This window comes from Linepithema humile, chromosome 1, assembly GCF_040581485.1.
Source record: "Linepithema humile isolate Giens D197 chromosome 1, Lhum_UNIL_v1.0, whole genome shotgun sequence".
Lineage (NCBI taxonomy): Eukaryota > Metazoa > Arthropoda > Insecta > Hymenoptera > Formicidae > Linepithema > Linepithema humile.
Window position 1 is genome coordinate 28,007,466 of NC_090128.1, and position 26,815 is coordinate 28,034,280.

The window sequence follows — 26,815 nt, forward strand, 5'->3', positions numbered from 1 at the left end:
TTGTTTTATTTTGTTGTGTTTTTATTGCACAAACATAAAGTACATAATCATACATCATATATATATATATATATATATATATATATCCACTATAAAATAAAAAGTATATGTATACAAAACAAAACGTTATTAATAATATTTATATATATAGTAAAATATAAAATATGAATTCTTTTTTTTAACACAGAAAATAAAGATTATAACTTAATAGTTATTTGGCTTCGCGCTTAAGTTCTCCAATCCTTTGGGATAACGTTCTCTCAAGATCTTTGGTACGAACATATGGCCACTTTTTAAGTTTTCCTATTGCTTTAGCATATTCTGAAAGAAAATAAAAGATAAATCACATGTTCTACAACATAACAAAATACCAATAAAAATATTTTCAGTAAAATCATAAAATATAATAAAACTTGATAAAATTTACTTATGATTGTAAATCTAGCAATAATATCGATATTATCATATTTTATTTCAGTTTGCTTTCCTATATTACGAGGTGAATAACCAGTAAGAGTGACTTGATGAGGTCCTTTCTTAAAAATCTCTTCTTTAAATACGCCAAGCACCAATTTTCGAACTAAATGCGTTGTCTTTGATGAAGAACCAAGAGCATAATGTAGAACCAAAGATTTACAAAAAATATCATTTCCGAGTAATATCATCTATAAACAATGAAAATAATGTGAATTTAAAAAATTCATGAATTTTTTAATAATTATATTTAATTAGTGTATAATATTATAATAATATAATAATATACACGAATTTATATCTGAGAAAAAAAAGAATTGTTTTATTATTATAGTAAAAGAGAAGCTACTTGCCATAATTATTTATATTTATATAATAAATTTTCTATGTATAGTTTCTATTTTATATATACATATGTTTATATATATATATATATATATATATATATATATATATATATATATATATTATAAATGTAAAAATATAAATACCGTTTCTCCGTTAAAATCCTTTCCGTATAATTGATGAAGTTGACGTGGAATATCTGCCAAAGGTTCTTCTATATCATTTGTTATATTCGGTTCCCGCTCTGACTCTACTTCATTTTGAGAGTGTACAAATGGTGATTCAAGTGAGTTATGTTGCAGTATATTTGAATGCGTATCTTTACAAGATTTTTTTTGCGAAATATTCCTAGGTTCTGTAAAAATAGAATATAGAATTAAATGTACAATCTCAAATTTTAATGTAACATTATTAATGTATATTTGAAAAGGATGATTTAAAAGGAAGATGATAAATGACCTGCTTCAAACGATGCTTTATTTTGTTTGATTTGTTGATAGGTATCTGTTACATCTTTCAACTGTTTCCTGGTTGAATCTGTGCTCATACATGCTAGAAGAAAATATTATGTTAAAATAAAAATTGCATTTATCGTATTTACATATTATACACATACTTCCATTAAAGAAAACATAATAATAATATGTTACTTCTATTTTCGAACTCAGCATGTATGTTTTCGTTATCTTCATTTCCAAGTGATTCAATTCCTATAAAACACAAATACACACATTTCAGAGTAGTAGTTTTTCTTATAAAATAATAGTGTATGATTCGTATTATATTTGTTCCATTTTTCAAGCATGATTGGCAGGATACAGAAGTTTCTTGAATTTAAAAGAATGTTCTATCCTGCAGCTAATCAATACGCTTAAAAAATTTATACGATAAATATAATAATATCTAAAACTTAAAATGTTTCTTACCTGATGTGATGGTGATAATGCTCTCTTTTTTTTAGGAGAGTATGAAGATGAGTATTTGTTTTTTCCATTTCTTCGAGTCGTCTTAAAAGTGTAGCAATTGTTGAGTTATGTGCTGATTGAGTAATTGATTGATGTTGTGTCTACAACAATATATAATATCTTAATAAATAATATTAATATATTGGATCAGTTCAAAAGTTTGTGCCCGATTCGTATAGATGACTTTTTATTTACAAATCAGGCACAAACTTTTGCACTAATCCAATATATTAATATAATTTAAAGACTAGCACATTATTATTATTCTTATTATTTAACAAATAAAAAATTTATATATAAGTAATAAATAGCATAGGTTGTTACGAACCAAATCATGAGCAATAATTGTATTATTTTCTGCACAATTATCATTAGATTTTTGTGATCTATCCTCATCTGAAGAGTGTTCTGAGGATGAAGATAATATAGTAGTAAGCTGTTGCGTTTTCGCATTGCACACATCACTAGCCTTGTCTTTGTTCTATAAAAAGTAAGTAGTACATTAAAATATATACTAAATATATTACTTAAGAAAAGCACATTTTCTTTCAAAACTCTCAATTTTGCAAACATGCAATGAATCATAATGTATTGTATATTTACAGTCTTGTTTTTAGCGTTTCTTTTTTTATTAGATATAGTTTTCTTTATGGCAGGTAATGGTGGCGAATATGGAACATTAGGAACTCTCTGTCGTTTCATTTTCTTTGGTAAATGTCCATGTACTGATTTACAAACTTTAACAGTCTCTTTATCCTTTTCTATTGTTTGCTTCCTCCACACCCCGATAGGAAAATTGTGGAAACTTTGCACAATAATGACATCATGATTTGACAAAAAATTTCTCACTAATTGCACTAAGATGATTCGCCATAACGCAACAGTTTTGTCAGAATAAAATTTAGCAAATACATTTGTCAAAAATTATACAAATCCAATTTAGTATATAAATATTTTATAATTATTTCAATATTTGAAAACATAAAATCTCAACCTTTAATATTTGTGACAATTTAATGCAGTAAAAACATTTCGCAATATTTGCAGCAAATTTTAAGGAAATAATTTAGCTAATAACAATTAAATAACTATGAAATAATAACAATTAAATAAACCGTTTATTTATTTAATTAGCAAGTTTATTTATTTAATGAAGTACATTTATTAAGTACATTCAGTATTAAATACATTTTATATCTTATACATTATATTGTCTTGTACATTATATTATTTAGTACATAGAATTTTAAACAAAAAGTAAACTTCTCGAAAATAATTGTATATAAATATATTCCTGACACTCATAAAGAACGTAAAGCATAAACTTATAATAATAAGAAAAAACTTTTAAAACAAAAAAATTCTTAGTTATTTAGAAAATCTTAAAATTTCGATTACAAAAATTAATATCTTAGGAAAATAATTATAAAATGTTACTGTTTTCATCAAATTAAACGTTTTCAAAACCTTTCTTTTTCTTACAATATTTTCTTTTAATTAAAAATATGGAGATAAGAGTCAGAAATTACTAGATGCACGAAATGGAAGTTATTGAGTAAAATTATTCAATAAGAAATAAAAATTGAACTATATTAATTTATGATATTCAAATTTTCTTTTACTTTTTCGGTTAAAACCCTTCTTTTTCCTTTTTCTCTTTTATCATTTTTTTCCTTTTCTCTATTCCTTACTCGTTGCTTTGCATTGCGAAGTCCTTCAGTTATAGCTTCTTGAAGTTCTGTGACCATTGGTTTGGGAAAATTGTTGTTCCTTGCTAAGGCTTCTGAAAATTACATTTTCTTTCTTAACATAAACGTATTAATTTTATGCACATAGTATATGATATGAAATTTACCATATATAGCTCTTGTTAATTTGCGACTAGCAATTTCTACTGTATTTCCATATCCACTCCATGTAATATTCACGGAAAAGTCGTCTGTGATACTTTCTTTAATCATAGCAGTTACACATTCTTTAGGGTTTAATCCACCAAGGAAAATAAAATATGAAACCTACAAATACAAATAGAAAATAAAAATCATAGAAAATAAAAAATAGGAATTTTATAAAACCAAATTTAAAAATTTAATTTAATTTGTTAAAATTAGTAAAGATACTAACCGTATTTTGATATTCTTCAGTAGAGCAATTCTCGAATTTATCTAAACATTCAACCGATTGCATCGGAAAGTATTCCGGTTTTTTCGGAATTGATGTATCGTTATTCCGTTTTAATTGTAAGTTTATTTCGTTTAAATGCTGCTCTTGATTTCTGCAAGTATAAAGTAATTTAATAACTATATAAATATTTTAAAATTTTATTTACTGATAAAATATTTAAAGATTACCTAAGGATTTTGTTTATTGCGTGAAAACCTCCTTCGATCATTCTGAATATAAAATAACAATAAAATAACTTTGGTTATATTTTTATATGCAACAATATTTAATATAACATAATTTATATGCAATATAAATAAATTTACCTTTTCAATTCTTGAATTATTCCTGTTTTTATTGCATTACTATCGTGACTGATACTATGTTGATCATTTGCCGATTTATTTTGTAATTGTTGAGTATTATTTACTTGTTCTTGTGTATTATCTTGGACCAATAGTGTTTGGATTTTTACGACTAATTGACGTTTTTAAATAAAAATTTCTTTTCAAACATGACATTTTTAGACTTAACGCACAAATTATGAATATATAAAAAATGAGAATTTTGTTAAATTGTGTTATAATAAAGCTGACAAGGCTGACCGCATTAATAGCACATAAACAATACATAAATACAATAAATGTTCTTTGAAAGGCACATTTCACATCTACAAATATTTTATATACAAATATATGAATGAACAATAATTTTCAAAAATACTTTGATAAATGTTATTACGTTTTCTCACAGAATATAAAATATTGTTATAAACACCGCCAAACAAGACAATATAACCTGAAAAAATATTTATGATATTATACACGTGCAAAGATTAACAATAAATAAATATAATATTCTGAGTAATATAATCTTTTATATATATATACACAAACAGCACAAAATATTCGGAAAATATTCTAATAAAGTTCTTCCATATTTTTAAGAATATTCTTTCCAAATATTCTTACTACCACACGTTATTTTACACTGCGGGGGTCCTCGGATTGAGATCTCCTTTGTAACATAGTTATAGTTTAGGCCTACATAAGATTTCTAGTAAAGCGGTTTGACTGCATGGGCTTTGGTTGACCATTAGCAGAGCTTCAATGTTGCACTTTTAACCAGTACTTTTGTAATGGCACCTTTTTACACGCCACTTTGCAATAAATTTGAACAATATTTATCTATATCACAAATTTATATATGCCTACCAAGTTAAAAATAATACACAATTGCCAAAAGTAACATTACTAGTAAAACGCAGACAAATCATTTATGTGTAATAATGATTTTTGCCTTTTGCGTAAATAATAATGTTAATTTTAGCAATTGTGTATTATTTGTAACTTGGTAGGCATATATAAATGTGATATGGATAAATATTGCTCAAATTTATTGCAAAGTAGTGGGTAAAAAAATTACATTACAAAAGTGCTAGTTAAAGATGCAACATTGAAGCCCTGCTAATGGTCAACCAAAGCCCATGCACTCAAACTGTTTTACTATAAATATCTTATGTAGGCCCAAACTAACTATGCTTCAAAAGAAATCTCAATCCGAGGACCCATGCAGCGTAACGTGTGGTTGTTAGAATATATGGAAGAATATCAGAATATTATTGGAATATTTTGTGCTGTCTGGGTCTATATATGTATTAAAAATGTTAATTATGTCATAAAACAATATTATAAAACTATATAATTTAAAGAAAACATGAATAAATACATACGTGTTATGTATTCGGAATGTAAGACCTTTCTAGCTTGACACGTGATTATAAATTACACGTATTCCTTTCGATTCAACACTCATCACAATCTTGATTGACTCTTATTTTCCGAGACACTTTCTTTGTACAAGACTTTGTACAGTTCTTTGTACAATACGAATTAGTATAACGAATAAGACGCCACAACGCCAAACAAGCCACAACGTGAATGCACGTGAAATGTGAAGTCAGGCATGCCGGTTCGTAACTGCCAACTGCTACACGCAGACGCGCACACATGGAAAGAGCGGAAAGAGCTTCATATATACGTGTGCGCTCGGCGCAGGCGCCGCTGAGCGCCGAAAATGATATATGAAGACACGTTAACCGATTTATTTTCAATTTGCGTATTGTGCCTTATTCCCTCCACTGCCGAAGCGAGCGAACCGCGTTTTTGTTTGTAGCATCACTGTTTTCGAAAACTCAGTTTACATGCAACCCATTGGAAACTATTTCTTTATTTAAAATTTTGCTATACTTAATGTGGAATGTTTTATTTTGTAATATTTTTATATTATAATTTAGAAATAATTGTGTATTTCTTTAAGCATTACTTTCATTCTTTCAAGCACAATTATATTCCTATGTATTTTAAACATAATATAGCTGAAATATTTTTCTCAATTAGTGAGCAATTTCTTTCTACACTTTTACTTTGCAAATATACTGCTAAGATGATTCGCCATATCGTTATAGATTTGCCGAAATACTATTTAGTATTTCATTTCGCAAACAATAATTAATATGGCATAAAAGATCAATATTTTTACATCTATTAGTTGAAATATATTTACATAATTGCAAAACATAAATTGCCTATAAGATTTCGTCATATAGTTTTAGAAATGCTTTCCTATTGGGGCATTGTTAGATCATTTTCATCGTCTATGATACGATAATATTTAGAGAATTGCAATTCGTTCAATTATACTTGCTAGACAATATTTTCAGTAATGACTCATATTCATAGTTATATAGCCGATATTCATAATCGATTGTTATATTAAGATCATCTTAAGTACAATTTTAACATCATCAACTAATCACAGAGTGGTATTATATCTCAAGACATTACTGAAGACAATCTTGAAATAAGATCAGATTATATAATATCGATCATACTCAAATAAATAAAACCAATAATCATGAAATCGCTAATTTATGTCAAATAAATCAATTCACAATAAATAACGCCAAGTAATGCAACTTCAAAATATTAGTTTCCTACTTAACAATGCAATTATTACGTATATACAATATATAATGTATATTATGTTATTATTATTGAAATATAGAAAATAGTAATATTGAGGTTATATTTTAATTGGTGTTAATGGTTAGGAAATTTATATTTGAATTATATATTATACCTGAACGTTCAATGACACATCCTGTATACATCTTGTTAGAATGGAAGAATTGAATTTCATCATTTTTTTTTACGCCATCCTCAAAGATCGCTTTGTTTTCCTCGATAATGAGATAAGAATGGTCTTCCTTACAATTGAAAGATTCGTCTCAATCTTCTGATAAAAAGTAGTTCGACCCGACACAATTAATTTTAAACGGCTGCGACGGTTACGTCCTAGACGTGACCCCGGATATTATGTTTTATTTATTAAAGAAAATATATATTAATGAAAACGGTAATTGAGAGGATGGTTCTGGCTGATCAAATAATATCGACACTGGCTTTACGTGATTTTTAACAAACTGTCTTTATGTAGAAATATTACAACTTTGTGAAAAACGACTAAGTTTCGATTCGACTAATTCGGCCCGACTGTCTCTCTATATTTTCGATTGTGCGACTGTTCTGGTTGATTCGGCGATAGAGAGTGCCTTCTCGTTCTTGTGTTATCTATCAGGTCGACTCGCAAGAAAATTCTCGATCATTTTATCGGTTACAATTTAACAAGAGGAAAATATCTGGAGCGGGAGCGCGCTCGCGCAGAATCGATTATATCGTGGAGCTGCTATCGATGCTCTGGCTGCCGTCTGCTGGCGCCAACTATCGGTAGTAATCGGTTGCATCTTACACAATATACAAGAAACATCGTATATAAATTTCTTCTATAACTTATTATTGTCACAAATGACACACGCTATTACAGTTATTACAAAAAATAAAATGCTATATGGTTATTTGCTTGCAGAGTTTCAAATACTTCGAGCACACTTCAATACTTCTACGTCTTTTACCGAATACGCATCATGTTCGGACATGTTCACTTTCAATTGCGCATACGCGCAATGCGCAATTGAGAACAGACCTTATGGCCATCACACACAAAATGACATAACTGCATATGCATAGCATAAGACCGTCTCGACCAATGAGCATGCTATGTAAATCAATATGGCACCTTTATGCTAGATGTTCATTGGTCGAGACGGTCTTATGCTATGCATATGCAGTTATGTCATTTTGTGTGTGAGGGCCTTTATACGTTACATGCTGACCAGTGTCAAGTGTTGTTTGATTTTTATTTATACATTCGTATAATATCTGTAACATAATTACATAAAACCGAATAATTACATATAATCAAGAACTAGTAAGAGCAATTGTCTTGTTCATATTTTATTATAATATATAATATTTTATTATTCAAAATGACTATTGTAGGTTGTGTGTACATACGATGTAAAAATTATACAATCTAAAACTTTAAAGGTACTTTTTCACGTTGACACTTGATGCTCAATTTCGGCGTTAATAGACATTACGTGATTAAAAATAACGAATCATTGCAGTAGTTTTTAATCACATGATGTCTTTTGACGCTGAAATTGGGCGCTGAGCGTCAGCATAAAAATATACCTTAATACTTTGCGTTATACAAATTTATTGTTATTGACTAATATAAATCCCATTTCCGTTTAGAATATGAAACGTTCTGCATACATAGAACAAGCGAAATTACCAGCAAATGTAAAACAAAGAAGGGTAAGTTTTACTACTATATTTTGTATATTTTAAGGATATTAAATGCATCCAATGTACAAACAACAGTTATGAGTATAAATAACAGTTTGTTATAAATAACAGTACTGTTTCTGCTTGATAATATTGTCTAAAATTATTAAATATACTATTCTTTTTTGCAGAGCTATAGAACTCTTGCACGCTGGGCAGAAAGAGATGCTTTTTCTTTTGATGACATTCAACTTTCTGACATCTCTACTATCGCTTTTGATGAATTAAAATCAAATAATGATCACACATCGTCCGATTCTAAATGTGAAACACACAATTATAGTTCTTCTACTGATGACGCCAGATATCAGACTTCTACCGACTGTGTGGAACCCTCGATTGTTTCAACACAGATTGTTCGCTGTGAAAGTAATAATGAAGAAATAGTACGTAATGCTGAGTTACTTGAACAAATTGTACACTATTCAAGTTATAATATTGAAAGTGATAATGACAGCACAAGTGACAACGAGAGTGAGTTACTTAATACCGTCAAAACTGAAGAAAAAGGCAGATTCTTACTTCAAATGCGAATCTCTCGGCGAAAAATCATCGTATCAAGATGCATAAAAAAGCATTTTAAAGAGGAGACTCTGTACTTTCGTACGCTTTTGATCCCAATAAGCTACAATTTTTTGTTTATACCGTGCACCGTCGCAAACTCGAACCATTATTTTTCAATTTTGCATGCTCGCGCTTTGTCATCCGCCATTTTCAATAAATTTATTTTGCAACATTGAAATAAATTGATTCTTAAAGTAGAGATTTTTAGCTTCATTTCCATATTTTATAGAACTTTCTATCTTTATTATTTACGAAGTTATCGTCAGTTGAAATTTGATGAATTTTTCCCACATTTTCAGTGTACCGCTTTTTTTCGGGTGAGTGTATATATATATTTAATGTTTGCAGATGACACTGTTCGCCAAAAGAGGAGGAAGAAATGCTTATGAAATTACAACCAATATTCTATCAAAAGCATTCACAAATAAGTTTGCTTGTGAATTTAGTTATTTTGGAAAACAGAAGAAAAAAGCTCTGTCCAAATTCAAAATCACAAAATGCATTATTGGTAAGTATAATTTTAGATTACAGTGTGTATAGAGAAACAACAGTTTTTTTGTAATTGAAAGCAATTGAACCATTTTATTGATTTTATTTTATTTTATTTTATTTTATATAATATATTTATTTTATTTTTATTTTATTTTATATAACCATTTTATTTTATTTTATTCCGTGTTTTATTGATTGTATTCCTTTTTTTCTCGTTACCTAGAGATTTGTAGTAAAAAAACAAAGTAATATAAAGTCAAAAATTTAAATAATTATTTGTAAAGTAATTATATTCGATAAATATTGTAAATTAAAAACAACTAATAAAAGGCGCAAAAAAGCTTGTAATCTAAGCATTTATCAACTTATTAATCTATAGTACGTTATATTATATTTTGGATTGTAATACGTAATTTTTAATTTTTTAATAAATAATATTATTACTTTTTTTACGTATTTATATGGATAAAAGATAATGACACGAGTACAGTTGATTATAACTTTGACAAATTAATCGACAAATAATTATTTAATTTTTGTGTTAGTACAAATACGTTTTGTCAAAAATGTAAAGTAGGCAAATTTAATTTAAAAATGCAACATTACTTATTACACAACCTAATATTATTCCTATATCAGATTTGCAAGTAATATTTATAAAGTACAAGTATATACTAAATTATAATTTAACTTATTCTTTGAAAAAGATTATTCTATTGCATTAGATAATTTCATATTAGATCACACTTGAGAGATTGAAATTATAAATTAAAAATTAAAATTTGGTCAATTAAATAATCTCAGTTTTATTGTTAGTTTGCTTTGACCTAAAAATTCGAATTTTAATTAATTTGCAATCTTTAGTTTCTAAAGGATTGTCTGGCTTAAACAATTTTTTAGAAAAAAATCTCGAATAGAACAATCCCAGGAAAAATAAAGATCACGAAAATATTGGTTCTTACGTAATCTAATTTAACTTTTCAGCAATTGCATTAGTATATTGACGCAATTATTGAAGTCAATTTACGGTATTATCACACAAATAATACAAAAATAAGAGGATTATCACGATTGTCTTTTCTTGTCAAGCAATCATATTACCAAGGAAAGTTTCTCGCAAGTTGCACGTTATGTACATAAGTAGTTTAACAATGTTCATACATTAATTTGTAATCTTTAACCCACTGCAGATATTAAAATTAAAATGCAGCACTAGATAATTTATTTATTGCACTTATTATACAAGATGTCTAGATATGACTATCAAAAAGAAGAATAGAAAATTTATACAAAAAATAATGATAATGCTATATTTATACCTTTTTTAATCAAAGTTAAAATTGCATAGTAATATACAACTTGTTTCTTATTGTATCTTATTGTGAATTATAAATTATTCGGCCTCTCAAACAGCTTTCTTCATAAATTATTGAAACGAGTTTGCCGACGCCTTCGACGTTGTCACTTCATTTTAAAGTCGCGTGCGAGATACCCGTAACAAATATACAAATTAATAATTTTTTATTAAAAACATGTAAAAATATTATAAATATAATGAATTATTATGTCTTTTTTTTTTCTTCTTTGCTTTAAAATGGATAAGTTAGATTAATATAGACAAAGTAACATATATAGTTTACATCTTAATATTGCAGCGCTTTGATAAAAATATATAACTTTAACGTAACTGCAATTCATCATTGTAAAACATTTCAGCAAGTTTGCAAAAATAACAAGTAAAAAATAAAGTATGTAATTTTTCAAAATTGATTTTCTCGACTTTCGTTATTAATTATTTACTTTTACATTTTGTTTGTCTAAATTTGTTAAATTTTTCTACAGTGTAATCTTAGGCGGATCTTTACTAAAAAACAGAAGATTTTTTTTTTGCAAATCTGTATAAACAAAATGCAATTATACTATCACTGTCGTCTATAATCGAGAAATTTAATGAAATAACGTTTATGTCTACAAAATTAAGTCTATTAAATTAAGAAGCGTTTAATAGATTTGAAAATACTATTCCACATTTTCTATAAATAGAAATAATTAAATGTTGCGCAGAAAGTAAGTTTCTGAAAAATCAATCTTTGCAGTACTTTAAAGCAGCACTCGGAATTAGTTGCACATTTCGGGCCGATTCCCGAGACGACGTCTCCTGTTCCCCCACTACCGCTCGACCGCTAGCGGTCGAGCCGCCGATAGCTCTGGCGCAGGAGCGTTTTATATAAGAAATAGGCTGGGTTGTTGAGGCACCTCTCAGAAAATAGTAATATTTTCTTTGCTACATAAATAATGTTTATTTTCATTAATAATTAAATATATATATATTATGTATTAATAAAAATAAACATTATTTATGTAGTGAAGAAAATGTTACAATTTCCCGAAAGATGCCTAAACAATCCAGCCTATTTCTAATATAAAACGCTCCTGAGCCAGAGTTATCGGCGGCTCGGCCGCCAGCGGCCGAGCGGTAGTGGGGAAACAGGAGGCGTTGTCTCGGAAATCGGCCCGAAATGTGCAACTAATTCCGAGCGCTGCTTTAAAGCAAAATATAACTGGAAATATTAAAGAAAAAACAACATAGATTATTTTTATATTGCAAAAAATGTATATATATTTCAAATATATATTTCAAAACTTACAGTAATTGTAAAAATTTTTAATTACATAATATTAAAAAATATAAACAAGAGAAAACAGAAACAAATTTATTTTAAATGACAAATTAAGTTACGTACGGAAATAAATTGATTCTTTGTAATCTAACATTTACAAAAGAAATTTTTTTAAGAGCGTACTGAATATTAGCATAATTCTAATTCAAACACAATTTTACTATATAATTATTTAGTTATATGTTATAAATATAAATTTTATCATTATCATATGGCATTTATCCAAGTTTCTACTTAATGTTATTCTTCTAATTGTGAATTTAAATTATTACACGCACAATTCATTATTATGCGCACAAATCATCCAAATATGTGTCATTTTTATAAGTAAAACTCAAGTGACGAAAACTAAATAAACATGCAAACAGTTATAACATTAACTGAATATATAACAAATTTTTAAATATGCATTATATAAAAATAATAAAATGACACAATTTTTTAGATGTTTGTAATACTTTAAAGAATTTGCAAACTATTTATATATATTCTTACATTATATATATAATATGGTTAATTTTATTAAGGTCTTATAAAGTTTTTTTGCTATTATTCCTATTATTCTTACTTTTATTCCTATCTTTTAAATATCTTCTTTTATCTTAATTGACTTAATTAACATTAACTTATCTTTTAATCTTCAAATAACTATACATTTTTAAACAAACATAAGATTAAAAATTACTTCAAGTAGTTTTAATCCATACAAATATATTAAAAATAAATAACTAAAAAAAATATGTCAGTAAACATTTAAAAAACTAATTGATTATTCAATATAACTGATAAGTAATTAAATTATCATTGTGTTATTAACCAAAAAAATAAAAAATGAATGAATGATGTAACATAATGTTATAATACAAAAGTTTTAAAACAAATCTTTTCAAATCGTTATCAACTTGTTAAATCATGTGTTTTTTTAATCATCTATTTTCAGAATTAAGTCATTTTTTTCGTGTACTTTAGATTTTTAAAATCAGGATTGCTTTTGTCGATTGTAGTTCTATTTGAACGTTGTTACCATCATTGCCATTGTGACTCCAAACTTTGGATAAACCTATGTAAATAATTTAATATTTATTAAAAACAAATTGTCTGGTTATTGCTCTTTTCACTACATATTTATTAAATTAAATGCAATTCAAGGAAAGTAAAAAATTAATTATACATAAAAATATTACCAATAATATCAATAAAACATATTGTCACCTGTTTTCTTCAGTTTGGCTGGCTTCCTGATGGTCCAGCTATGTCACACGTTGTCTGTGTACTTGTCAGGCCGTTCGAATGTCTATCTTCAATGTGACGATCGAAATACCATAACGGAATGTTAAGAGATATTTTGCTGCGACACATAATACATTGCACCTCAAAATCATTACTTTGTGTATAATATTTTCCTTCCCAGCCACTCTTGTGAAATGATGTGTTAAGAAAAGACTCCGAAGAATGATCGTCCAAGTGCTTTTTTAAAAAATCGTAAATACACACTACAACTTTATTACAGCAACGACATTGTAAGTAACATAAAGTAAAATACGTAAAATACATCCATGGATATGTGTGCTCGTGTGCTTCTTCGTGATTGTATACTTCTTCATGCTCTTTTTGTACGTGTTCAGTAAAGTTTGTTGTATTGACGTAACAAGATTGAAAGTTGCAAGATTGGCACTTTGCTTGAAAATCCTGTAATATATAATTTTGGCGCAGTTTTTGCATATTTTTTGTTGAGAAATTCGATTGTAATTCTTCCGAATGACTTTCAATTATATGTTCAGACACTTCAGAATTAATACAAATGATTATCTTTTTGCAACAAATAGCACATTTGAACTCTGTAGTGTCATCACTTTGTCTAAAATATTTCATTGTCCAATGGTTATCTATAAAATTACGTAGTTCTTCCTCAGAATGCTTCTCTGACAGATGTGTCCTTGTAGAATCAGGAGCAATCGGAAATTCACCACACATGAGACATTCTGAGTGTAGTATGTTTTTATCGGAAGTATATTCATTAGAATACTTAAAGTATATCCATGGTTTTTCATTTTTGTGTGCTTCTTCCCATTCAGATATTGCTTCATGCATTTCGCGTACGTGCTTAGAAAGGTGTCCAATATAAATAAAACAACATTTATAGGTGCAATTTTGCAATTTGCATCTTGCTTGAAAATACGTCAATTTGGTATAATATTCCCATATGTTTTCTGTAACTTCAATAACCTTTGAATTCCAAACGGATATTGACGAATGAACTACGTTGCGTGTTTCTTGCGCATGTCTTAATTCTTCCGAATGTATCGTTACTATATGATTACTTAAATTCTTATTGAGAGAAATACTATATTTGTTGGAACACTTGTTACATTCCGATTCGAAATCACTACTTTTTTTTAAATATTTCCATATCCAAGCGTGAAATACGTAATTCTTCGTTTCGTTAAAATGCTTCTGGCGTAAATGGGATGCTAAAGTTGGAAAATCAGATTGAAAATTCTGACGACAGAGAAGACATTGTGAGATGGAAGTATCGTTGTACTTAAAACATATCCATGGCCATTCTTGTCGTCCTTTACATGTTTCTTCGTATTTGAATATTTTAGGATGCCAATCTTTTATATGTTCACGGAATTTTGATTCGATGTAAATATATTTTTGTCTGCAAATCCTGCATTTTGCTTGGTAATCCGATACTTTTTCGCAATATTGCCACACGTTTTCTCTTGTTACACTTATTTTTGACATTGTGTCCGTTTCAGCTTACATGACGCAGATAACTGAGTACGGCACAGGAGGACGAAGAAATATAGTATAGTATAGTTTTTCATTTTAATGTAAATATTAATGTCTGTTAAACCTATCCAATAAATAACAGGAGATACGGTAGCATCTCATTTGTCAACTTATATGATAATAACAATGCTGTGTAGGACGTGTTACAAGGTATCCATTAAATAAATAATGATTTTAAAAATATTATATATTTAATTATTTATTTATATAAAATAGTAGCGATATCAAATAATAGTAATCAAAGAAATACGCGTAGTTGGCCGAATTCACTGATAAAAACAATTGCTACATTGATTACAGCAATATAAAATTGCGCATTTATTTCTGAATCTTTTAATATAGGTCTCAATATATTATGCAATATAATAATATAATCTTAGCTTGAAATTTAATTTCTTAATAATTTATACAATATTTTGTTAAAATTTTACTGCTAAAACATTTCTTCGGCCTTTCGTACCATATTCAATTATCTGCGTCCTAAGCAGAAGCGGACACGTTGTCAGAAATTACAAATTACGGGTAACAAAAGAAAACGTGTGGTAATATTACGAAAAAGTGTCGGATTACCAAGCAAAATGCAAGTTTTGCAGGCAAAAATATATTTACGTGAAGAAAAATGTTTCACATATAAGAGAAAAGCATCCTGATATAACAGAATACAAAGAAACATGTAAAGGACGACAAGAATGGCCATGGAAATGTTCCAAGTACAATGATACTTCCACCTCACAATGTCTTTTTTGTCGTGAGAATTTTCAATCTTTATCAAATATATTTACTTTACAAATAATTATTTAAATTTTTGACTTTATGTTACTTTGTTTTTTTACTACAAATCTCTAGGTAACGAGAAAAAAAGGAATACAATCAATAAAACACGTAACAATAAACTTTTAACTTTTTACACACATATATACATTACAAATGTAGGTATATATACGTTACAGAATAGAGACCTACATCTAGAGAGACTAACATCTTTTTCGCAAAGTAGTAATTGCTATATCAACTGGGCATGATGTTACAGCGCTCCTTCATAAGCGTTTTTGAACTTTATAGTTTTGACTTACGTATTAATATTTACATTCAACGGGAAACTATACATATTTCTTCGTCCTCTTGTACTGTATTCAGTTATCTGCGTCCTGTAAGTTGAAACGGACACAATGTCAGAAATTAGTGTAACAAGTGAAAACGTGTGGCAATATTACGAAAAAGTGTCAGATTACGAAGCAAAATGTAGGTTTTGCAGAAAAAAATATATTTACATCAGGTCAAATTTCGGTAGACATATAAGAGAACAGCATCCTGATATAAGAAAATACGAAGAAGTATATAAAGGACGACAAGAATGGCCATGGATATGTTTCAAGTACGACGATACTTCCACCTTACAATGTCTTTTCTGTCGTGAAAATTTTCAATCTGATTTTCAATCTTTAGCATCTCATTTAAAACAGAAGCATTTTAACGAAGTAAAGAGTTACATATTTTATGATTGGACATGGAAATATTGTATTAGGTCCTTGAATAAGTTCTCGCTGTTTCTTAAAAGATGGCGTAGCGGCACTCTGTGCATGGAATTTCGTACGGAAACGCATCAGCTAAGTAGTACTATATGTAACCTCAAATTCTAGTAGATACAGTTTACCACAGTGTCAACCACGTGTTTAATTACCTATTGCGAAAATGTCTACTTTTGTGCCAAATAAAGTGTTTTTGCGGGGAATTTTATTGCACTGCTTTATTCAAAAGAAATCTGCAGCTGAAGCACACAGAATTCTTGTTGAAACATATGGTGACAATGCTCTGTCGAATACGACATGCAGAGACTGGTTTAGGCGCTTTAAAAATAATGACTTTGACCTTGAAGATAAAGAACGTTCTGGAGCACCGACAAAGTTTGAAGACGAAGAATTGGAGGCATTGCTTGATCTAGATCCATGTCAGACGCTAGTAGAGCTCGGGAAAACATTGCAAGTAGATGCGTCAACAGTTTCAAAACGTTTAAAAGCGTTAGGAATGATCCAAAAATGATCCTTGCTTTTGGATCATTCCTAACGCTTTTAAACGTTTTGAAACTGTTGACGCATCTACTTGCAATGTTTTCCCGAGCTCTACTAGCGTCTGACATGGATCTAGATCAAGCAATGCCTCCAATTCTTCGTCTTCAAACTTTGTCGGTGCTCCAGAACGTTCTTTATCTTCAAGGTCAAAGTCATTATTTTTAAAGCGCCTAAACCAGTCTCTGCATGTCGTATTCGACAGAGCATTGTCACCATATGTTTCAACAAGAATTCTGTGTGCTTCAGCTGCAGATTTCTTTTGAATAAAGCAGTGCAATAAAATTCCCCGCAAAAACACTTTATTTGGCACAAAAGTAGACATTTTCGCAATAGGTAATTAAACACGTGGTTGACACTGTGGTAAACTGTATCTACTAGAATTTGAGGTTACATATAGTACTACTTAGCTGATGCGTTTCCGTACGAAATTCCATGCACAGAGTGCCGCTACGCCATCTTTTAAGAAACAGCGAGAACTTATTCAAGGACCTAATACAATATTTCCATGTCCAATCATAAAATATGTAACTCTTTACTTCGTTAAAATGCTTCTGTTTTAAATGAGATGCTAAAGATTGAAAATCAGATTGAAAATTTTCACGACAGAAAAGACATTGTAAGGTGGAAGTATCGTCGTACTTGAAACATATCCATGGCCATTCTTGTCGTCCTTTATATACTTCTTCGTATTTTCTTATATCAGGATGCTGTTCTCTTATATGTCTACCGAAATTTGACCTGATGTAAATATATTTTTTTCTGCAAAACCTACATTTTGCTTCGTAATCTGACACTTTTTCGTAATATTGCCACACGTTTTCACTTGTTACACTAATTTCTGACATTGTGTCCGTTTCAACTTACAGGACGCAGATAACTGAATACAGTACAAGAGGACGAAGAAATATGTATAGTTTCCCGTTGAATGTAAATATTAATACGTAAGTCAAAACTATAAAGTTCAAAAACGCTTATGAAGGAGCGCTGTAACATCATGCCCAGTTGATATAGCAATTACTACTTTGCGAAAAAGATGTTAGTCTCTCTAGATGTAGGTCTCTATTCTGTAACGTATATATACCTACATTTGTAATGTATATATGTGTGTAAAAAGTTAAAAGTTTATTGTTACGTGTTTTATTGATTGTATTCCTTTTTTTCTCGTTACCTAGAGATTTGTAGTAAAAAAACAAAGTAACATAAAGTCAAAAATTTAAATAATTATTTGTAAAGTAAATATATTTGATAAAGATTGAAAATTCTCACGACAAAAAAGACATTGTGAGGTGGAAGTATCATTGTACTTGGAACATTTCCATGGCCATTCTTGTCGTCCTTTACATGTTTCTTTGTATTCTGTTATATCAGGATGCTTTTCTCTTATATGTGAAACATTTTTCTTCACGTAAATATATTTTTGCCTGCAAAACTTGCATTTTGCTTGGTAATCCGACACTTTTTCGTAATATTACCACACGTTTTCTTTTGTTACCCGTAATTTGTAATTTCTGACAACGTGTCCGCTTCTGCTTAGGACGCAGATAATTGAATATGGTACGAAAGGCCGAAGAAATGTTTTAGCAGTAAAATTTTAACAAAATATTGTATAAATTATTAAGAAATTAAATTTCAAGCTAAGATTATATTATTATATTGCATAATATATTGAGACCTATATTAAAAGATTCAGAAATAAATGCGCAATTTTATATTGCTGTAATCAATGTAGCAATTGTTTTTATCAGTGAATTCGGCCAACTACGCGTATTTCTTTGATTACTATTATTTGATATCGCTACTATTTTATATAAATAAATAATTAAATATATAATATTTTTAAAATCATTATTTATTTAATGGATACCTTGTAACACGTCCTACACAGCATTGTTATTATCATATAAGTTGACAAATGAGATGCTACCGTATCTCCTGTTATTTATTGGATAGGTTTAACAGACATTAATATTTACATTAAAATGAAAAACTATACTATACTATATTTCTTCGTCCTCCTGTGCCGTACTCAGTTATCTGCGTCATGTAAGCTGAAACGGACACAATGTCAAAAATAAGTGTAACAAGAGAAAACGTGTGGCAATATTGCGAAAAAGTATCGGATTACCAAGCAAAATGCAGGATTTGCAGACAAAAATATATTTACATCGAATCAAAATTCCGTGAACATATAAAAGATTGGCATCCTAAAATATTCAAATACGAAGAAACATGTAAAGGACGACAAGAATGGCCATGGATATGTTTTAAGTACAACGATACTTCCATCTCACAATGTCTTCTCTGTCGTCAGAATTTTCAATCTGATTTTCCAACTTTAGCATCCCATTTACGCCAGAAGCATTTTAACGAAACGAAGAATTACGTATTTCACGCTTGGATATGGAAATATTTAAAAAAAAGTAGTGATTTCGAATCGGAATGTAACAAGTGTTCCAACAAATATAGTATTTCTCTCAATAAGAATTTAAGTAATCATATAGTAACGATACATTCGGAAGAATTAAGACATGCGCAAGAAACACGCAACGTAGTTCATTCGTCAATATCCGTTTGGAATTCAAAGGTTATTGAAGTTACAGAAAACATATGGGAATATTATACCAAATTGACGTATTTTCAAGCAAGATGCAAATTGCAAAATTGCACCTATAAATGTTGTTTTATTTATATTGGACACCTTTCTAAGCACGTACGCGAAATGCATGAAGCAATATCTGAATGGGAAGAAGCACACAAAAATGAAAAACCATGGATATACTTTAAGTATTCTAATGAATATACTTCCGATAAAAACATACTACACTCAGAATGTCTCATGTGTGGTGAATTTCCGATTGCTCCTGATTCTACAAGGACACATCTGTCAGAGAAGCATTCTGAGGAAGAACTACGTAATTTTATAGATAACCATTGGACAATGAAATATTTTAGACAAAGTGATGACACTACAGAGTTCAAATGTGCTATTTGTTGCAAAAAGATAATCATTTGTATTAATTCTGAAGTGTCTGAACATATAATTGAAAGTCATTCGGAAGAATTACAATCGAATTTCTCAACAAAAAATATGCAAAAACTGCGCCAAAATTATATATTACAGGATTTTCAAGCAAAGTGCCAATCTTGCAACTTTCAATCTTGTTACGTCAATACAACAAACTTTACTGAACACGTACAAAAAGAGCATGAAGAAGTATACAATCACGAAGAAGCACACGAGCACACATATCCATGGATGTATTTTACGTATTTTACTTTATGTTACTTACAATGTCGTTGCTGTAATAAAGTTGTAGTGTGTATTTACGATTTTTTAAAAAAGCACTTGGACGATCATTCTTCGGAGTCTTTTCTTAACACATCATTTCACAAGAGTGGCTGGGAAGGAAAATATTATACACAAAGTAATGATTTTGAGGTGCAATGTATTATGTGTCGCAGCAAAATATCTCTTAACATTCCGTTATGGTATTTCGATCGTCACATTGAAGATAGACATTCGAACGGCCTGACAAGTACACAGACAACGTGTGACATAGCTGGACCATCAGGAAGCCAGCCAAACTGAAGAAAACAGGTGACAATATGTTTTATTGATATTATTGGTAATATTTTTATGTATAATTAATTTTTTACTTTCCTTGAATTGCATTTAATTTAATAAATATGTAGTGAAAAGAGCAATAACCAGACAATTTGTTTTTAATAAATATTAAATTATTTACATAGGTTTATCCAAAGTTTGGAGTCACAATGGCAATGATGGTAACAACGTTCAAATAGAACTACAATCGACAAAAGCAATCCTGATTTTAAAAATCTAAAGTACACGAAAAAAATGACTTAATTCTGAAAATAGATGATTAAAAAAACACATGATTTAACAAGTTGATAACGATTTGAAAAGATTTGTTTTAAAACTTTTGTATTATAACATTATGTTACATCATTCATTCATTTTTTATTTTTTTGGTTAATAACACAATGATAATTTAATTACTTATCAGTTATATTGAATAATCAATTAGTTTTTTAAATGTTTACTGACATATTTTTTTTAGTTATTTATTTTTAATATATTTGTATGGATTAAAACTACTTGAAGTAATTTTTAATCTTATGTTTGTTTAAAAATGTATAGTTATTTGAAGATTAAAAGATAAGTTAATGTTAATTAAGTCAATTAAGATAAAAGAAGATATTTAAAAGATAGGAATAAAAGTAAGAATAATAGGAATAATAGCAAAAAAACTTTATAAGACCTTAATAAAATTAACCATATTATATATATAATGTAAGAATATATATAAATAGTTTGCAAATTCTTTAAAGTATTACAAACATCTAAAAAATTGTGTCATTTTATTATTTTTATATAATGCATATTTAAAAATTTGTTATATATTCAGTTAATGTTATAACTGTTTGCATGTTTATTTAGTTTTCGTCACTTGAGTTTTACTTATAAAAATGACACATATTTGGATGATTTGTGCGCATAATAATGAATTGTGCGTGTAATAATTTAAATTCACAATTAGAAGAATAACATTAAGTAGAAACTTGGATAAATGCCATATGATAATGATAAAATTTATATTTATAACATATAACTAAATAATTATATAGTAAAATTGTGTTTGAATTAGAATTATGCTAATATTCAGTACGCTCTTAAAAAAATTTCTTTTGTAAATGTTAGATTACAAAGAATCAATTTATTTCCGTACGTAACTTAATTTGTCATTTAAAATAAATTTGTTTCTGTTTTCTCTTGTTTATATTTTTTAATATTATGTAATTAAAAATTTTTACAATTACTGTAAGTTTTGAAATATATATTTGAAATATATATACATTTTTTGCAATATAAAAATAATCTATGTTGTTTTTTCTTTAATATTTCCAGTTATATTTTGCTTTAAAGCAGCGCTCGGAATTAGTTGCACATTTCGGGCCGATTTCCGAGACAACGCCTCCTGTTTCCCCACTACCGCTCGGCCGCTGGCGGCCGAGCCGCCGATAACTCTGGCTCAGGAGCGTTTTATATTAGAAATAGGCTGGATTGTTTAGGCATCTTTCGGGAAATTGTAACATTTTCTTCACTACATAAATAATGTTTATTTTTATTAATACATAATATATATATATTTAATTATTAATGAAAATAAACATTATTTATGTAGCAAAGAAAATATTACTATTTTCTGAGAGGTGCCTCAACAACCCAGCCTATTTCTTATATAAAACGCTCCTGCGCCAGAGCTATCGGCGGCTCGACCGCTAGCGGTCGAGCGGTAGTGGGGGAACAGGAGACGTCGTCTCGGGAATCGGCCCGAAATGTGCAACTAATTCCGAGTGCTGCTTTAAAGTACTGCAAAGATTGATTTTTCAGAAACTTACTTTCTGCGCAACATTTAATTATTTCTATTTATAGAAAATGTGGAATAGTATTTTCAAATCTATTAAACGCTTCTTAATTTAATAGACTTAATTTTGTAGACATAAACGTTATTTCATTAAATTTCTCGATTATAGACGACAGTGATAGTATAATTGCATTTTGTTTATACAGATTTGCAAAAAAAAAATCTTCTGTTTTTTAGTAAAGATCCGCCTAAGATTACACTGTAGAAAAATTTAACAAATTTAGACAAACAAAATGTAAAAGTAAATAATTAATAACGAAAGTCGAGAAAATCAATTTTGAAAAATTACATACTTTATTTTTTACTTGTTATTTTTGCAAACTTGCTGAAATGTTTTACAATGATGAATTGCAGTTACGTTAAAGTTATATATTTTTATCAAAGCGCTGCAATATTAAGATGTAAACTATATATGTTACTTTGTCTATATTAATCTAACTTATCCATTTTAAAGCAAAGAAGAAAAAAAAAAGACATAATAATTCATTATATTTATAATATTTTTACATGTTTTTAATAAAAAATTATTAATTTGTATATTTGTTACGGGTATCTCGCACGCGACTTTAAAATGAAGTGACAACGTCGAAGGCGTCGGCAAACTCGTTTCAATAATTTATGAAGAAAGCTGTTTGAGAGGCCGAATAATTTATAATTCACAATAAGATACAATAAGAAACAAGTTGTATATTACTATGCAATTTTAACTTTGATTAAAAAAGGTATAAATATAGCATTATCATTATTTTTTGTATAAATTTTCTATTCTTCTTTTTGATAGTCATATCTAGACATCTTGTATAATAAGTGCAATAAATAAATTATCTAGTGCTGCATTTTAATTTTAATATCTGCAGTGGGTTAAAGATTACAAATTAATGTATGAACATTGTTAAACTACTTATGTACATAACGTGCAACTTGCGAGAAACTTTCCTTGGTAATATGATTGCTTGACAAGAAAAGACAATCGTGATAATCCTCTTATTTTTGTATTATTTGTGTGATAATACCGTAAATTGACTTCAATAATTGCGTCAATATACTAATGCAATTGCTGAAAAGTTAAATTAGATTACGTAAGAACCAATATTTTCGTGATCTTTATTTTTCCTGGGATTGTTCTATTCGAGATTTTTTTCTAAAAAATTGTTTAAGCCAGACAATCCTTTAGAAACTAAAGATTGCAAATTAATTAAAATTCGAATTTTTAGGTCAAAGCAAACTAACAATAAAACTGAGATTATTTAATTGACCAAATTTTAATTTTTAATTTATAATTTCAATCTCTCAAGTGTGATCTAATATGAAATTATCTAATGCAATAGAATAATCTTTTTCAAAGAATAAGTTAAATTATAATTTAGTATATACTTGTACTTTATAAATATTACTTGCAAATCTGATATAGGAATAATATTAGGTTGTGTAATAAGTAATGTTGCATTTTTAAATTAAATTTGCCTACTTTACATTTTTGACAAAACGTATTTGTACTAACACAAAAATTAAATAATTATTTGTCGATTAATTTGTCAAAGTTATAATCAACTGTACTCGTGTCATTATCTTTTATCCATATAAATACGTAAAAAAAGTAATAATATTATTTATTAAAAAATTAAAAATTACGTATTACAATCCAAAATATAATATAACGTACTATAGATTAATAAGTTGATAAATGCTTAGATTACAAGCTTTTTTGCGCCTTTTATTAGTTGTTTTTAATTTACAATATTTATCGAATATAATTACTTTACAAATAATTATTTAAATTTTTGACTTTATATTACTTTGTTTTTTTACTACAAATCTCTAGGTAACGAGAAAAAAAGGAATACAATCAATAAAACACGGAATAAAATAAAATAAAATGGTTATATAAAATAAAATAAAAATAAAATAAATATATTATATAAAATAAAATAAAATAAAATAAAATCAATAAAATGGTTCAATTGCTTTCAATTACAAAAAAACTGTTGTTTCTCTATACACACTGTAATCTAAAATTATACTTACCAATAATGCATTTTGTGATTTTGAATTTGGACAGAGCTTTTTTCTTCTGTTTTCCAAAATAACTAAATTCACAAGCAAACTTATTTGTGAATGCTTTTGATAGAATATTGGTTGTAATTTCATAAGCATTTCTTCCTCCTCTTTTGGCGAACAGTGTCATCTGCAAACATTAAATATATATATACACTCACCCGAAAAAAAGCGGTACACTGAAAATGTGGGAAAAATTCATCAAATTTCAACTGACGATAACTTCGTAAATAATAAAGATAGAAAGTTCTATAAAATATGGAAATGAAGCTAAAAATCTCTACTTTAAGAATCAATTTATTTCAATGTTGCAAAATAAATTTATTGAAAATGGCGGATGACAAAGCGCGAGCATGCAAAATTGAAAAATAATGGTTCGAGTTTGCGACGGTGCACGGTATAAACAAAAAATTGTAGCTTATTGGGATCAAAAGCGTACGAAAGTACAGAGTCTCCTCTTTAAAATGCTTTTTTATGCATCTTGATACGATGATTTTTCGCCGAGAGATTCGCATTTGAAGTAAGAATCTGCCTTTTTCTTCAGTTTTGACGGTATTAAGTAACTCACTCTCGTTGTCACTTGTGCTGTCATTATCACTTTCAATATTATAACTTGAATAGTGTACAATTTGTTCAAGTAACTCAGCATTACGTACTATTTCTTCATTATTACTTTCACAGCGAACAATCTGTGTTGAAACAATCGAGGGTTCCACACAGTCGGTAGAAGTCTGATATCTGGCGTCATCAGTAGAAGAACTATAATTGTGTGTTTCACATTTAGAATCGGACGATGTGTGATCATTATTTGATTTTAATTCATCAAAAGCGATAGTAGAGATGTCAGAAAGTTGAATGTCATCAAAAGAAAAAGCATCTCTTTCTGCCCAGCGTGCAAGAGTTCTATAGCTCTGCAAAAAAGAATAGTATATTTAATAATTTTAGACAATATTATCAAGCAGAAACAGTACTGTTATTTATAACAAACTGTTATTTATACTCATAACTGTTGTTTGTACATTGGATGCATTTAATATCCTTAAAATATACAAAATATAGTAGTAAAACTTACCCTTCTTTGTTTTACATTTGCTGGTAATTTCGCTTGTTCTATGTATGCAGAACGTTTCATATTCTAAACGGAAATGGGATTTATATTAGTCAATAACAATAAATTTGTATAACGCAAAGTATTAAGGTATATTTTTATGCTGACGCTCAGCGCCCAATTTCAGCGTCAAAAGACATCATGTGATTAAAAACTACTGCAATGATTCGTTATTTTTAATCACGTAATGTCTATTAACGCCGAAATTGAGCATCAAGTGTCAACGTGAAAAAGTACCTTTAAAGTTTTAGATTGTATAATTTTTACATCGTATGTACACACAACCTACAATAGTCATTTTGAATAATAAAATATTATATATTATAATAAAATATGAACAAGACAATTGCTCTTACTAGTTCTTGATTATATGTAATTATTCGGTTTTATGTAATTATGTTACAGATATTATACGAATGTATAAATAAAAATCAAACAACACTTGACACTGGTCAGCATGTAACGTATAAAGGCCCTCACACACAAAATGACATAACTGCATATGCATAGCATAAGACCGTCTCGACCAATGAACATCTAGCATAAAGGTGCCATATTGATTTACATAGCATGCTCATTGGTCGAGACGGTCTTATGCTATGCATATGCAGTTATGTCATTTTGTGTGTGATGGCCATAAGGTCTGTTCTCAATTGCGCATTGCGCGTATGCGCAATTGAAAGTGAACATGTCCGAACATGATGCGTATTCGGTAAAAGACGTAGAAGTATTGAAGTGTGCTCGAAGTATTTGAAACTCTGCAAGCAAATAACCATATAGCATTTTATTTTTTGTAATAACTGTAATAGCGTGTGTCATTTGTGACAATAATAAGTTATAGAAGAAATTTATATACGATGTTTCTTGTATATTGTGTAAGATGCAACCGATTACTACCGATA

The 26,815-nt window shown here is 28.6% G+C and overlaps 3 protein-coding genes across 25 annotated transcripts; 1 reads left to right on the forward strand and 2 right to left on the reverse strand.

Annotated features, from left to right (window-relative positions):
- Positions 1 to 169: 169 nt before the first annotated feature.
- On the reverse strand, positions 170 to 7,700 carry LOC105672260 (uncharacterized). 5 transcript variants are annotated; one of them, XM_067347750.1, is made up of 9 exons: positions 7,089 to 7,700; positions 2,388 to 2,589; positions 2,113 to 2,265; positions 1,746 to 1,885; positions 1,436 to 1,529; positions 1,279 to 1,371; positions 966 to 1,174; positions 428 to 665; positions 170 to 321 (listed from the first exon to the last, which is right to left on the reverse strand). In XM_067347750.1, exons 5-9 carry the CDS (start codon positions 1,509 to 1,511, stop codon positions 212 to 214), a joined length of 726 nt encoding a protein of 241 aa, XP_067203851.1. In that variant the 5' UTR covers positions 1,512 to 1,529; positions 1,746 to 1,885; positions 2,113 to 2,265; positions 2,388 to 2,589; positions 7,089 to 7,700; the 3' UTR covers positions 170 to 211. The 5 variants fall into 5 exon arrangements, 4 of the variants coding, with proteins under 4 accessions (XP_067203851.1, XP_067203850.1, XP_067203849.1 ...); XM_067347749.1 differs by lacking the exon at positions 2,388 to 2,589 and having other exon boundaries at positions 244 to 665; XM_067347748.1 differs by lacking the exon at positions 7,089 to 7,700 and having other exon boundaries at positions 244 to 665; positions 2,388 to 2,570.
- Positions 7,701 to 8,123: 423 nt separating this feature from the next.
- LOC105677876 (uncharacterized) lies at positions 8,124 to 22,036 on the forward strand. 10 transcript variants are annotated; one of them, XR_010888057.1, is made up of 7 exons: positions 8,124 to 8,276; positions 8,606 to 8,668; positions 8,830 to 9,084; positions 9,611 to 9,770; positions 13,661 to 13,955; positions 18,167 to 20,898; positions 21,051 to 22,036. XR_010888057.1 is itself a non-coding variant. In XM_067347757.1 (5 exons), the coding sequence occupies exons 2-5, from the start codon at positions 8,609 to 8,611 to the stop codon at positions 13,675 to 13,677; spliced, it is 492 nt and encodes a 163-aa protein (XP_067203858.1). In that variant the 5' UTR covers positions 8,132 to 8,276; positions 8,606 to 8,608; the 3' UTR covers positions 13,678 to 13,816. The 10 variants fall into 10 exon arrangements, 2 of the variants coding, with proteins under 2 accessions (XP_067203858.1, XP_067203857.1); XR_010888056.1 differs by lacking the exons at positions 18,167 to 20,898; positions 21,051 to 22,036 and adding exons at positions 15,042 to 15,120; positions 15,198 to 15,414 and having other exon boundaries at positions 8,131 to 8,276; XR_010888055.1 differs by lacking the exons at positions 18,167 to 20,898; positions 21,051 to 22,036 and adding an exon at positions 15,198 to 15,414 and having other exon boundaries at positions 8,126 to 8,276; positions 13,661 to 15,120.
- On the reverse strand, positions 12,509 to 26,423 carry LOC136997241 (uncharacterized). Of its 10 annotated transcripts, none has more exons than XR_010888049.1 (7): positions 26,270 to 26,423; positions 25,878 to 25,940; positions 25,462 to 25,716; positions 24,776 to 24,935; positions 20,591 to 20,885; positions 13,648 to 16,379; positions 12,509 to 13,495 (listed from the first exon to the last, which is right to left on the reverse strand). XR_010888049.1 is itself a non-coding variant. In XM_067347755.1 (5 exons), exons 2-5 carry the CDS (start codon positions 25,935 to 25,937, stop codon positions 20,869 to 20,871), a joined length of 492 nt encoding a protein of 163 aa, XP_067203856.1. In that variant the 5' UTR covers positions 25,938 to 25,940; positions 26,270 to 26,409; the 3' UTR covers positions 20,730 to 20,868. The 10 variants fall into 10 exon arrangements, 2 of the variants coding, with proteins under 2 accessions (XP_067203856.1, XP_067203855.1); XR_010888048.1 differs by lacking the exons at positions 12,509 to 13,495; positions 13,648 to 16,379 and adding exons at positions 19,132 to 19,348; positions 19,426 to 19,504 and having other exon boundaries at positions 26,270 to 26,416; XR_010888047.1 differs by lacking the exons at positions 12,509 to 13,495; positions 13,648 to 16,379 and adding an exon at positions 19,132 to 19,348 and having other exon boundaries at positions 19,426 to 20,885; positions 26,270 to 26,421.
- Positions 26,424 to 26,815: the final 392 nt, after the last annotated feature.